General features: G+C 46.1%; 1 protein-coding gene across 1 annotated transcript in view; it reads left to right on the forward strand.

Annotated features, from left to right (window-relative positions):
• Positions 1 to 1412: 1412 nt before the first annotated feature.
• Positions 1413 to 13121, forward strand: part of LOC104489731 (extracellular sulfatase Sulf-1) — a gene marked incomplete at its 3' end in the record, with an annotated part of 36861 nt that continues 25152 nt past the window's right edge. The window contains exons 1-2 of the mRNA XM_010131929.1: positions 1413 to 1590; positions 5541 to 5780. Of these exons, the coding sequence (XP_010130231.1) occupies positions 1419 to 1590; positions 5541 to 5780 (412 nt within the window). The remainder of the gene's footprint in view (positions 1591 to 5540; positions 5781 to 13121) is intronic.

Consider the following 13121-nt stretch of genomic DNA (forward strand, 5'->3'; position numbering starts at 1 on the left):
TTCTTTGTTGAATGATGTCACTGTGCTTTGTCTGTAGTCCCAGAATAAAACCGGAGGGAATGTATGTGGCAGGTCAATACCCTGGAGGAAGCAGGCGTGACTCCACAGTTTCTTTCCCGCCCCCTTCCTTTTTGCCTCCAGATATTCCCTCCCTGCCCTTGTCTAACAGGACGGTTTCGCAGAGCTTCAGTCAGTAATGCTAAAAATGTTGAAGTGTAAGTGGCTCCCCATTCCTCCCTGGCCCAATCGGTTATTCTCAGTCACGGGTTTAAATCTGCTGCAGCAAAGCCAAGCCTCTGTGCTTGCATCAGGTCTTACAAAAGCAAGGCTGCTTGACTGACAGGCACGGAGAGAGGGTTCTGATAACGTATCAAGCCAAGTCTGGGAGCGGAGTACCGAGGACAAGGCTGTGCCAGAGGTACTGTGCATTATGGATGAGGCACTTGGCTCTACCGCTGATTGATGGAGAGACGGTTACGCTCTTTCACAATGCTGGGTAAGATCATCTGGACTGTCACTTAATCCAAGCTTTCTTATCGGTGGGAAGATGACTTTTCAGGTAGCGATCCAGTGTGGATTGCAAGTGACAGCCCCGCGCTCCCCTCTGCTTTGTGAGGGTTTGGTTGCTCACCCTGGTGGGTTAACCTGAAATCGATTTGTCGCTCGCCAGGTGCCATACGCTGGAATTGACTCTTATTCTCAGAATCTCAGGCTGGCTATCAATGTGGGAAAAGCACTTGCCTTTCATGGTTTGAGATGTGTGTCCTTTAGCAGCCCAGGCGCCATCTAACCATGCTGTAGGTATGGTATTAAATTAAGTAGAGGAGCTGGGAGCAATGCTTTTTTTTTTTTTCTTTTCCTACTCTTTTCTTTCAGGACAGAGAAAGAAGATGTAACAAGCAGCTCTGGAGACTTTGAAGCACAGCCACAGTACTGAAGTCTGACTGACAGCCTTCTGCTTTCTCCTTCTTGCAGGGCTCCTCCTACAGATGTTCTGAACACGTCTGCATCCCGGCAGTTTTTGACTGCGCCCAGGTACTGAATGTAAGGAACAAGCTGCATAAAAAGAAGCGTGGGGTGTAGGAGAGGGAGCGCTGAGAAGGATACCAGCAGTCATGCCTATGCAAAATGCAGGCAGCAGCATGACTTCAAGCAAAAACTATTTGCAAAAGTGTAGTTGCAGAATGACGGAGTTTATTCTTAGAAAATGACAGAGTAAAGCTCTTATTCGGCAAAATGGCTTATAATCATGTCGAATGTTATGTGTCAGGCTTGACTTCCCGAAGCATCCTCCTTTCACTGAGTGACTGGAAGTTTATTTATTGCTTGAACAGGATTTCTTATCCTCCTTACAGGTCTTGAAAACCAGAGCTCAGGCACTTCTGGGTCAGTCTTTCCATAGCGATATTTGGACGACTATGAAGCCTTCCTGGTTCGCGCTCGTCTTGGCTGTGCTCAGTGCTGAATGGCTAACAAGCCTCTGTTCCACTGTCAAGTCCCCGCGGTTCAGAGGACGTGTACAGCAGGAGCGGAAAAATATCAGACCAAATATCATCCTTGTACTCACAGACGATCAAGATGTGGAGCTAGGTGAGTTTGTTAGTTGCTGCTTCATTTCATCATGTGTCTCTCGGTAATGTCTGCCTAGCGGAGCATCCTTTGAATTCAGAGAGAGCACTGGTCCTGGAACAATATCAGAATGTGGAAAGTGAGTTAACAAATACTGTTTAATAACATTGATCACATTTAATTACAGACTTTAGGAGATATATGCTTATTAAAATCTGCCATGGAAGGCTTTAATCACCACCATAAAAGGATTTAGTAATGCAGGCAGGGACATACAGGTAAAAAACCTGCATCAAAAGCTCTTCTTCACTTTGTGACTGTCTGTAGTATTTAAAAATCTGAGCCTCGTGAGGTTAATCTTTCCCCCAGTGCTGTACAGGCGAGTATGTGTATTCTCCGCATTTGTCGTGTGCATGCGTGTCATCTGACGTGTTTGTGCACACCAAACAAACCTGGTCGGGTTCCAGGACATCAGCTTGATATTTCTATGAATTACTAAAGTGTTTAAAATCCCTCTGCTTTAAAACTGTGCTGTATGTGTAAAAAATAGGTTAGTTTAGCTTTCACAAGTATACTCAACACCTGAGCGCAGCCTGGACGTACCAGTCAGAAGTGATTTTCACGTATTTTTCTTCAGGTGGAAAAAGTTAAAACGCTTGGTTGATGTTCCAGGAGGCTTTTGAATGTTTTCCATTACATAAGTTAGAAAGATATTAATGGTAGTTATGCATGTAACTGATTTTTTTGGTTCACTGCCCAAAGTGAAAAATCAAGGAGAGAAAGAAGATCGTTTTAGGTTACCCGCAAGCACATATTTTTGTCTTGGGGGTGGAAGGTAAGATCAAAAAGGTGAAAAATGGGCAAATCTATTTCAAATGATGTCTTGCATTCTTTGCGTTTTTTAATGAAAAACATGTTTTCAATAAAAGTGAATTTCTAAACAAAATGCCATATGACACTGAAAAAAATCAAAATGCTTTATCCCAGGAAACTTATACCAAAAATAGTTCATTGGTTCTAAAATCACATACTTTCCCCTAGACAGCTGTAGGCAAGACGTGGTCTAGATCTGAAGGCAGTTCTCTGGTTGCTGGTGTTTGGTTTTTGTCGTGATGCAATAGTGGTTTGCACAGTCCTTCAGGGGCGTGAGAGCATGACTGATGAACCGTATTTCACCACTGAGAGTTAGTGGGTTTATGCAGCAAAGATCCGACCCCAGGCCCTCAGATGTGAGCACGTCCTACCTTTTTGTATCCTCACTCTTTCAATCGTCTGCGCTGCTCAGCCCTGCTGCGTAGTGAGCGGCTGTTCCTGGTTCTGCTTTTGGCCTAAAGGACAGCTGTGACACTAGGAATGCGTTTCTCCTTGGTAGAGTCATTCCGAAAGTTTTGTTAGAAGGGTCAAGACGTGCTTGTGCTTTTGTGGTCCAGGAGAGCCCCCTTTCTCCAGGGCGCTGGGGAAGGTGGGCCAGCAGACTCGTGTCTCTGAGCAATGCTACCGATTTGCTGTCTGCAGTCTAGCGAGAGGGTGTGCGAGCGGTGAAAGAGGAGGAAGGATGTGGCAAGCCACTCTGTCCTCACCGCTGCTGTTCGCAGGAGCTGAGCAATAGCCGGTGGGGGGGTGTGCGTTCCCACCGCACTGATGGAAGACCCAGGTTTCCCTTCTGCATAGATCATTTCACAGGAAACAGGATTCAGCCCCAAGACTTACTGTACTGCATTATTCACACTTCTGCTAATAAATCATTCTGCTTATTTGAAAAGTGAAGCCATACTGTTTTCCATGTGTGAATTATCCCCTCGCCCTTCCGTGATTCCTCAGGAGGATCTTGTTTCCCAAAGGCCAATAGGAAGCAGTGCTTTCTGCCGCCAAACAGAATAGAACCTCAGCATTGGTATCCAAAACTCACAAGATTGGAAGTCTCTCAATATGGATTATTTGCTATTGTATTCCCAGCACGAACACTTCTAAAAGCTGTTCTAAACGAATGCTGTAACATAAAAGCATATGAAGTACGTTACGGGCTTCAATCAGGAGGGACTTGCCTCCAGAGCACATATAAGCATTGAACCAAAGTATTCAGCTGCCTGAGTGCGAATGCTATGCAGGGGAGTTATCCAAAGGCCAATTTGCAAGAGGCAGGGAGCTGCATTCAGTTAGTGCTCCAAGCACTGGAGTATGCACTTCTTCCCGTCGACCTGCACCACCCCCTGGACTTTGCATTCTGAATACAAAGAAGTTCAGCAGAGCTGCTGTCTCATTCCACTTATCCAATAAAACCCACAAATTGCTCTACAACTCCAGTCAGATCCTATCTATGCTGGGAGGAATGTGCCACAGAGGAAGGATATTACATGTGAGAATGTTCGTCACCTCCTGGGGGCCTTGTGTACCACCTGCATAAAGCCAAGGTGGCTCTAGCTACCCCCTTCTAGAGCTGCCCACCTGGGAGACGCCTGGATGAAAAGCCATAGCAACTTTAAGACTTGCTGTGAAACCCGTGAATGCCAAATGCATTTCTTGATACGTCAGAATTTCTTGCCTGACAGAACTTGCTAACTTTGTGTCTGAAGTGGCCGTTCCTGGTTCCCCTCAGGCGCTCCCCGAGTTGTCTTGCTGTCAGATAGCCTCTGAGTACGTGTGCCCTGAAGACTGTGGGCCAGAAGGTAAAGAGCACAAGCTGTGAGGAGAGCTGCAGACAGCAAAGCGTTCTGACTTCCATCAGCAAGTTTTATCTCCTCCTGGTGTTTTGTTTTCCAAATGAGGAAGTCCCACCTGCTTTGAAGTGCCTGTTCCAGAATTTCCAGAGGGCCTGTGTCCATTATTAGTGTCAGCAAGTGTATACCTGGAGGAAAAACTTACTCCTAAAGAGCGGGTTTGCGGGAGGGGAGCGGGGGGCTGCGGGGCAGGGAGTGAGGCAGCGCTCTAACAGCTGCTTGTTCACAATGCAGCGGCAGGAGAGCGCAGCCAGCTCTGCTGCCGGTACCGTGCACCAGTGCACCTCAGCAGGGCCTGCGAGGGTTTTACAGCTGAGCTCTCAGCAGTAAACGGTGACGCTTGAAAAACAGGAGAGCCACAGCAAGAACAAAACAAGCTTGTTACCTGGGCACATACTGGCGTGTCCACAGTTTGCCCTCACCCTTCATTCTCTGTGCTGTTGGATCGGGGAAAGAGCAAGGTTTGGCAGCTGTCGGCAGCTGCTGACAGACCCTGGCAGCATCTGCTCCGTCCTTCTCCAGTCAGAAATCTGCAAGCCCTGCCTGCCTCACCTTGTTCATGATGTTTTAGATAGATGATGTTTTAGAGATGCTGAAAACGTCCTTGTTCTTTAAACTGGATCAACACACTTCCTTGAGAAAGGTGCTGAGTTTTGCCGATATTTTTTTGCATACAGATTTACCCCCAAGAGCTGATCTTGAGCGCAGTGCTTTAGTGTCGGAGCCAGACGTGCTGATCCTGTATTCGCAGGAACTTTCCTCCAGAAAAATTGTTACTCCTCCCCCCGTGTCTCACTCTCTCCTTTACCCCCTTCCTTTCTCTCTCTAATTATCTGCTCAAATGGAGAGAACTGTTACAGATTCACTGGTAATCTCAGTATTTTGTGTGTTTTACTGGCACGTGGACTAATCACGCAGTCTGTGTAACATACTTGTTGCCTACTGCTGTGTTTGAAGAACAAATGACCTATGAATTTGAGACAGCTCTAAAGCTTTAGCATTGCATTTCTAGATTAGTCTGCATTTTAACTTTGTTTTGAAGCCTGATTTAAAAAGAATTCCGTCTTCCTGGGATCCTGAAAAATATTTTTGGGGATACAATAAAAATCTTACGTTTTCTCCTGAAGTGACCTGAGCTACAGAGTAGAACAGCCTGCTGTCCAAAGGCAAGCTAATCGCTGATGCTCTAATAGCAGCCAGCATCATCCAAACCGGTTTGTGCAGCACGGTAACGATCAGTACCTCTCGTTGCAGGATCCTTGCAAGTGATGAATAAAACCAGAAGGATTATGGAGAATGGAGGGGCCTCTTTTATCAATGCTTTTGTAACCACCCCGATGTGCTGCCCATCGCGTTCCTCCATGCTGACTGGGAAGTATGTGCACAACCACAACATATACACCAACAACGAAAACTGCTCTTCTCCCTCGTGGCAGGCGACTCACGAGCCGCGGACCTTTGCTGTCTATCTCAATAACACTGGCTATAGAACAGGTAAGGGGCGAATCAGCAGGAGCTCTTCGTTTAGAGTGAAGGTGACAGATATTCAGCAATGGGTCTCAAATCGCTGCGTAAAATGAAGCTACTGTTGTCTCGGATGGTTGTTTACAGAGCAGGGTTTTGGTGTTATGGAGGGGGCGGTGGCATTGCCTGCGGCTCCAGATCCGCAGGTAACAGCCGTGTGAAGGAACTCTCTTGTAACAGAGCAGTGTATTTTCCCGTTTGGATGACCCAGGTGGGAAATGAGCTGTTGGGCAGTTACACCGAGTGCCAAAGAGGTGCATTTTAGTGGCATTGTGGGTCTGAACTGGCAGTTCCAGCTGTGATTATGGTTAGTATTATGGCCTGCTTGTGGACAGCTGCTAACAGTTACTGAAGATGTCAGGGCCAGGCTGGGTGCTGGTGCCAAAGACCTCCCTCACAGAAGTGGAGTGCCTGTCACGGGAGTGAGACAAGGTGAATGGTATAATTTAAACTTTGCCACGGGGCAATATTTCATTTGCATTTTCTGAAAAGGAATAGAAACATGCCTTTCAGAAGGATTGTTCTGCTGTGCACTAATGAGATTTGATAGTTTTCTTGTAAATTCCTGGTGGTTTTCTGCAGTCAGGAGATCCCTTTCCTGCCTACAAAGAACTCTTCTTATTCCTCCTGTCCGCGCTTCGGCTCAATGTAAAACCTGATTCATTTCTGCATTGCCTGTCCCCTAAGAGTCAGTCGTAGGCACGTTAGGCTCCAGCTTGACTCCCCCTTCACAAGGGACTGGAGCTGTGCGAGGTCATCAGGGTGCAATTTGTCCAGAAGCCTTGTTCAGCTACAAAGGCTCCCCTTTACAGGACCGACGAGGCACAGATCCCGGTGCCAACTGCATTCCTTACAATGTAACAGGCAGCAGAGAAATTTATCTCTATCGGCAGCTTAGGCGCGAGAACAGATTGCTTTCAAAACTTAGAGCAGGCGAATGTCTCCTCATCCTAAACCTCTTAATGCCACTGTATCCAATGCCTCGGATTTATCTGCCGTCTTTTCTTCACCACACAGGCAGCTCACCCTTCTTTCTCCCGTCTCCCTGCATCTGTGTAGTTCTGGAGAGCTTCTGCATTCTGTGTAACACTGGAATCAAATACTTCTTTTGGACCTGGCGCTGGCTCTGATACACGTGCTGAATAGTACTTCAGTCTCTATTAAGCTGGTTTCAGTGAAGTCGCCATCTGAGAACAGTGATGCTAAACCTGAGCAAGGGTCAGCATCGAGGGTTTGGAGGAGAAAGAGAGGGGAGAGAGAATTGGCACCCACTGCTAGTAAAGGTGCTGAATTTGCCCTAAAATACAAGCTTTGCCTCATGGCTTATGTTTGAGAAATCCTTTCTGTTTGATCTGTGGCTCCTTCTTGTGGGACCTGGCTTTCCTGTTCTTAAAAAAATGTAGTATCTCATTGACTTGTAGTCTAATATTTGAACAACTGAATGTCTCACACAAAAACTGGATAGCTCTGTCACTAGCGCTCTCTGCCTGGCTGAGGCTATATCTTCTGTGCTGCCTTGTATTACGAAGGCATGTGGAGGGTGCCCCCTAAATGCGGGCTTGGCCCTATTAAATGGAAAGGGAAAAGGGATCAAAAGAAAAGGAAGAGAAATCCTATTCCGAAGGCCAGCAGAGAAAACATCATTCCTGAAACAGTCAGAGTAGGTGAGTTTTAACAAGGAACAGGAAGAAGAGAAAGGAAATGAAAATACTTGTATGAAACTCCAATACTTTCCAAGGTACGTTGTTTGACTCTATGATAACACGGCCCCAAAGAATTTATCCATTTACTCCTCGTAAGATGAACTTATCTTCTAATTACCCACAACTATTTTTTGAAGGGGCAGCTTAATTAACAGCAGATCTTATAACATATATTTCAAGGACAGCGTTGCCTCATTAAAAAGTCATAAAAGTCCACTAACCAACTCATAAAATACACTCCACAGTTAGAAAGTTTAGTAAAACAGTGATGGCTTCTGTAAAATTGTAACGACTTCAATATCTGTGAGGCTCGAGCATACCTGGGAGTCAAGAGTAGCTGGGAGTGGAAAAGAGGGAACTGGGGAGAGACAGTGACTACATGCCACACAGGCCAGCCGTGACTCTGTGCTGATGTTGCAGATGCTGAGGGTATTTACTCTCCGCATTTCTTTGTGTTTTGAGAGGAAATCAGTATCCTTCTCAATGGGAAACTGAGGCAGAGAAAGAGCAGTCAGTGGCCTAAGGCCACTCTCCGTTTGGTGACAGTCCTGATAAGGCAGTGGTCCAGGGAGCTCCAGTTCCCATGAGACAATGTGTGATACCTCCAACCTGATTCTCTGCTTGGAATGACGAGGATTTAGCTCCAAGTTTTTGCACAGGCTCAAATTGTACATAAATTATTATAAATTATCTGTCATGTTTTGGCATTCATTGTGGACTTCAGCATAGTGATGAACAGAGATGGTCACTTGGTTGGCATCTAGGCATCTAGGTGATGCGTTCAACAGCATGCATCAGCTTCCCTTACGGGTACCCTTCTTAGTGCAACGACCGACGAACTAATAAAGCACCAAGACAACGGCAGGCTGAAAGCTGAGGAACCGCGTTTGAACCGCGCACCGCCCCACACACAGGGGCAAGTTAACCTCCCGTAACAGGAGTGGAGGCTCTGCCTCCTGAAGGTGTGGGCAGACAAGACGATTGCTCTGGAGGCAGAGCCAGCGTGTTTCCTGTTCGAGCCCTGCAGCACAACCCGCTGCCAGTACACGCTGGTTTTAATCCGCATCGTTTCAGTGACCTAATTTGTATCCTGCCTCATGCAGGCTTTCCAAACACAGAAGGTGACAGAATATGAAACAGGGGTGGGAATGAGTGAGCAGGGAACAAGTACCAGTTTTCAGAGTGTTTCTAAAGTGATAATGAAGAAAGAGAGAGAACTCTGAGCATTCAGGTTCATTCTTAATTGGCATAAAAGAGGCCCGGGAGCATCAAAGATAATTTAACTTGTAAATATTTTGAGTAGTTAAAAATATACCTCACTTTTCAGAGTAAAATGGCACTTTCAGACAGACTGAGAATCACATTTCAGAACAAAATTGTGCTTTCAGTCAAACTACAAAACATGTAAGTAAAATATGCTGAATCTGTTCAAATAGTCAGAAAAAAAGTGAAAAGTAGGAGAGGGGAAAGGCTGGAAAAGGTAACAGGCAGGATATTCTAGTTCTATGGTATCATGTGAAGTGAAACTTTTTTGGTTTCTGTCCAGGACCTCATCAAAAACCACAGCATGTTTGCCTACTTATGCTTAAAACAGAGTCCTGTGCTATTAAATATTGCACAGAAAACCATACGCTGCAAGATTTTTAGCAAGTCGGTGCATTCAAGTGCTGAATTTATGAAAATCTGGGGGGAACGTTATCTGCCCAGCTGCTTCATCTCTCCCGTTCGTGTGGCCACGCGACAGTCTTTGACTGCACAGTAACATGCTTTTTGGAAGGTGGGATTTCTTCAGTTTAAGAAGATAGACCAGCTCGATGCAGTGGCTTGACGCCGGCACCCATGTCAGCAAGGATGAGGGTCTCGGATCGCCTCTGCTTTCTCACCGAGTGACTAAGCAGAGCTGGGTTTTATCACATGCATGGGGCAGATCTCCAGCACAAACTGCAGGGCTTTTTTCAAAACGGAGCAAACTTTGGGCAGATGTTCACCGGGATGGCAAAAGGTGCCTCCTTGGCAGAGTGTCTATCGTGTCTTTGTCAGAGTCCACGCTCTCAGGGCAGAGTGTCCAAGTGCCACCAAATGAGAGCTCACATAATTTTTTTTCAGATATCAAACATAATTCCTTTTCCATTACCACAGTTCTCAAAGGTGGCTAATGTTCGGGCTAAGAAGCTTCAGAAAATTCAGCCTGAGGCAGACATCCAGTGTGGAAAACTTCAGTCCAAGTACAAGAAAGTTCTAAGGAACCGAAAACAGGTTCTTGTAATAAGAAATGTCAGCAAACATCAGTGCTGGAAGGTGCTACTGGCTTGGCCCGTAGTGCAGGCTTTGTCAAAGATAGCACCCGAGCTAACGACAGCTGTATCGAGTTATAGGCTACTGCCTCCTGCAGCTGCTGAGTTTAACATCTTTAATGCTCTGTTTGGTTACAACGGTAAACCTGGCAGCAACTGAGAAAGACCCCCAAAGCTGGAGAAAAAGTAGAAAATCTGAGGTTTTCTACTGCAGTGAAGTTACAAGACTGGGAACTGCAAAATCTGAATAGTTTTCTTGGCAGTGCCATCGGCTTCCTGCGTGACTTAGGTCTAGCTGAAGGTTAACCTCTCTGTGCCTCAGTTTCCTCGCCGTGTTTTTGGGACAGTGCTTGTTTCATTTCCCGGGTGGTGCTGGCACACAGGGCTGGCTTTCTGCACCTTAATGACGTGGTACACTAATCCTCTGAAACTTTTCAGCTGAAGGGAAAAATCAGACTTCTCAGGTTTGAATCTGTCGCTTGCGTAATGGGAAGAAAGCAGAGGAATTTACTGGAATAATCCGGATGTTGCAGTTTTGCTGGGCCCTGTCCCCAGAAGCACGGAATCGCTGTTTGTCAGCCCTGAAATGTCCTCAAACAGCGATCCGCGCTCCCGTAGCCGGTTCCTGGCTTTGCTAAAGGAAGTGGGCTGTCTGCTTGCAGCCCGTGTCTGGGTCGCAGCGACTGAACCCTGCTGCAGCGTGCCTTTCGAAAGGTTTGGGGTTGGTTTGAATCAGAAGCATTCCTCTAAGCCTCTACAAGTAACAAGAGCATAGAACATAGAAGCGTCCTTTGGTCGGTGGCGGTGCAGATGTCACACCGGTAGATGTAGCCCAGTTCACCTGTACACTTGTCCACTGATGCTGGCAGGGCAGACAGGACTAATTGCATTGTGTACTACTGTAGCTGTCAGTCACAAATGCTTGTAGAAAATAATGGGGGGAGGAGTACTGGGAATTATAAGAAATGGAATCTCGTTCAGTTGTAAATATCCTGGCTTCAAACTCCAGAGATCCCCTGGGTCAAATGCTCCTTGTGTTGCACCCACTGCAAACCCCTGCATCTCTTAGTCCAGTTCAGGAATCACTGGCTAATTGCTAAAGGGAAAACAAAAACCTGTGTTGAGGCTTCTATTCATGTTAGGTACCAAACGCGTGTGTTTTGCATCCACTCCCAAGACACCTGGGCTTCTGTATAACTGTTCACCATGCCAGGTGGTGGTGTTTGGATAAACTTAACTGAACATTCTCATACAGAATGCGATTATTCTGATATGCTAAGCTACTCTACATGTGATTAAAAAAATAACAATGTGTCCTGGGAACAGTTAGCAAAACTGCCAGAACGCAGATAAAAACTGTCTTATTAAAATGCAAAAATCAGCATTTGTCTTTCCTGTTATCCCCGTGGGGGCTGTTCGGGCAATAATGAAAAGATGTCCCTTGAAATGGCATTACTTTTTAATGAGGCTTTTACCCGCTGAGTCGTAATCTCCATTTTATTAATTACAAGCAGAAATGGCTTCCTAAACCCTGTAACTGCTGCGTACAGGTGGCTCCCAAAGGCAGCATTCCCGGTCGACACTCGGACCCGGGCAGTTCCGCAGGTGTTGGGCTACAGCTAAGTTAAGGACTGACTCTTCAAGCTGAGCATGGGATGATTTAGCAAGGACATTTGCACATCGTGGTGTCAGCTCCTGGGCAGTTCCGTGATGTATTCCATAGTGCTTTAAGAGCTTACAATCCCCTGGTTTGCAAAAAATGACCAGGTCACCCCTCATGATTACTTGCTGATTATTATTTGGCCCCATGGGTGCCACTGTGCTTTCCTCTGATGCTGGTACTAGGCTTCATTCAGAGCACGAAGAGCCAGACACCAACTGCTGGCGCTGGGCTCCAGCTCTGACTCACTTGCCCTATCCTGTACTCCGTGGTTCTCAGAAAATCCCACAGCAAAGGGGCTGAACTCTTGTATTTCAGTAAAAGCCTGGCTTTTCCCTTCATCTGTCTAACTACTCGCATCCTCCCGAGCTTTTGACCAACAAACCACTCTTGGTTAAAGCAATTTGGCAAATGTGATCCATTATCACAGATACTGCTGCTTGTCCTAGTATTCAGTGCTTCGCTGTACGTTTGACACTGGAACTGCTTTATCCCACAACAGGGGGGAACATCTATTTCTGCAAACTGTCACTCAAGGAGCCGCTTAAAACTTGACAGCTCTGAGATTATTTTTATGATAAAATACTAAATCATTGCCAACACAGAGGTGAATGGTTCAGGCTGTCAATCCAAAGACTCATAGTGTGCACCAAAATATGGGCTTCAGGAGGCCAAAGGGGAGCTAACAAAACATTATTAAAGTTGGAAAATTAAGTAATCTAAAGCAAGGAAATTCCAAGATGAATTGGCCCCCTCCAGCTCCTGCCTCCCTTTCCTTTTCTAAATTCATTTTCTCTTTTCTCATCTCTGTGCCCCAGGTCATTTCATCTCTGCATTTTATGCTGGTGGCTTTCTCTCAGGTAATGCCCGAATATCAAAAGAGAGAGGAGCGGAGCTGACCATAGTATGGTTTAGTGCCAGAACTGAAACTGTGGGGACTGTCTCAGGTCCATAAAGGAACACCCCATGGTGACCTTATACTGAGAAGCTGTAGTCAGTCTTTCCTGGTCATCTGTTTGACTAAGTTCTGAAAAACTGTAGCATTTTGAGACAGATCTTCATAGCCACCTCTGTTATTTACAAAGGCACTACGTTAAAACTAGGAGTTACTAGAGCCTTCTGGAGAAAAGTTTGCCAATGTTTTTTCAACAGACAAACCCATTAATTTTTTTTCTAGCCTTTTTCTTGGAAATTGCTGAACTGTTTGGCTAAAATGTTCCACAGAGCAAAATGCAGCCTGAGTCAGATAGCATGGAAACTATCACCACTCACGGCTGATGTTTGGCAAGGCTGTGAACGGCAGGGCTCAGGACTCAGTATTAGCCAATCTTAATTGTAGGTGGGGCTATCAAACTGTCCTGCGTGATAGATTGCTGTACGTTCCATTTCACAGCTTGGAAGCCTCTGATCTATGTGGGAGGCAGGTAGGCAGTGGAGCCCTTTACAAAGGGGTGCAGCATGCGGAGGTTCCTCTAGGTCATGTAGTTAACCACTTGTGGATCTGGGATGGCATTCAGGAGGGCCGGCCTCAGATCTCCCCTGTAACCACAGACTGTCCTGGATTTTGCTTGGCTCGGTGATGCTTCCTCTCTCTTGATCACATCACCCTCCCATACTTTTCTTCACTGTTGTGTCTCTCTGACTTCTCTTTCCC

Source organism: Buceros rhinoceros, unplaced genomic scaffold (genome assembly GCF_000710305.1).
Source record: "Buceros rhinoceros silvestris isolate BGI_N320 unplaced genomic scaffold, ASM71030v1 scaffold5382, whole genome shotgun sequence".
NCBI classification, from domain to species: domain Eukaryota; kingdom Metazoa; phylum Chordata; class Aves; order Bucerotiformes; family Bucerotidae; genus Buceros; species Buceros rhinoceros.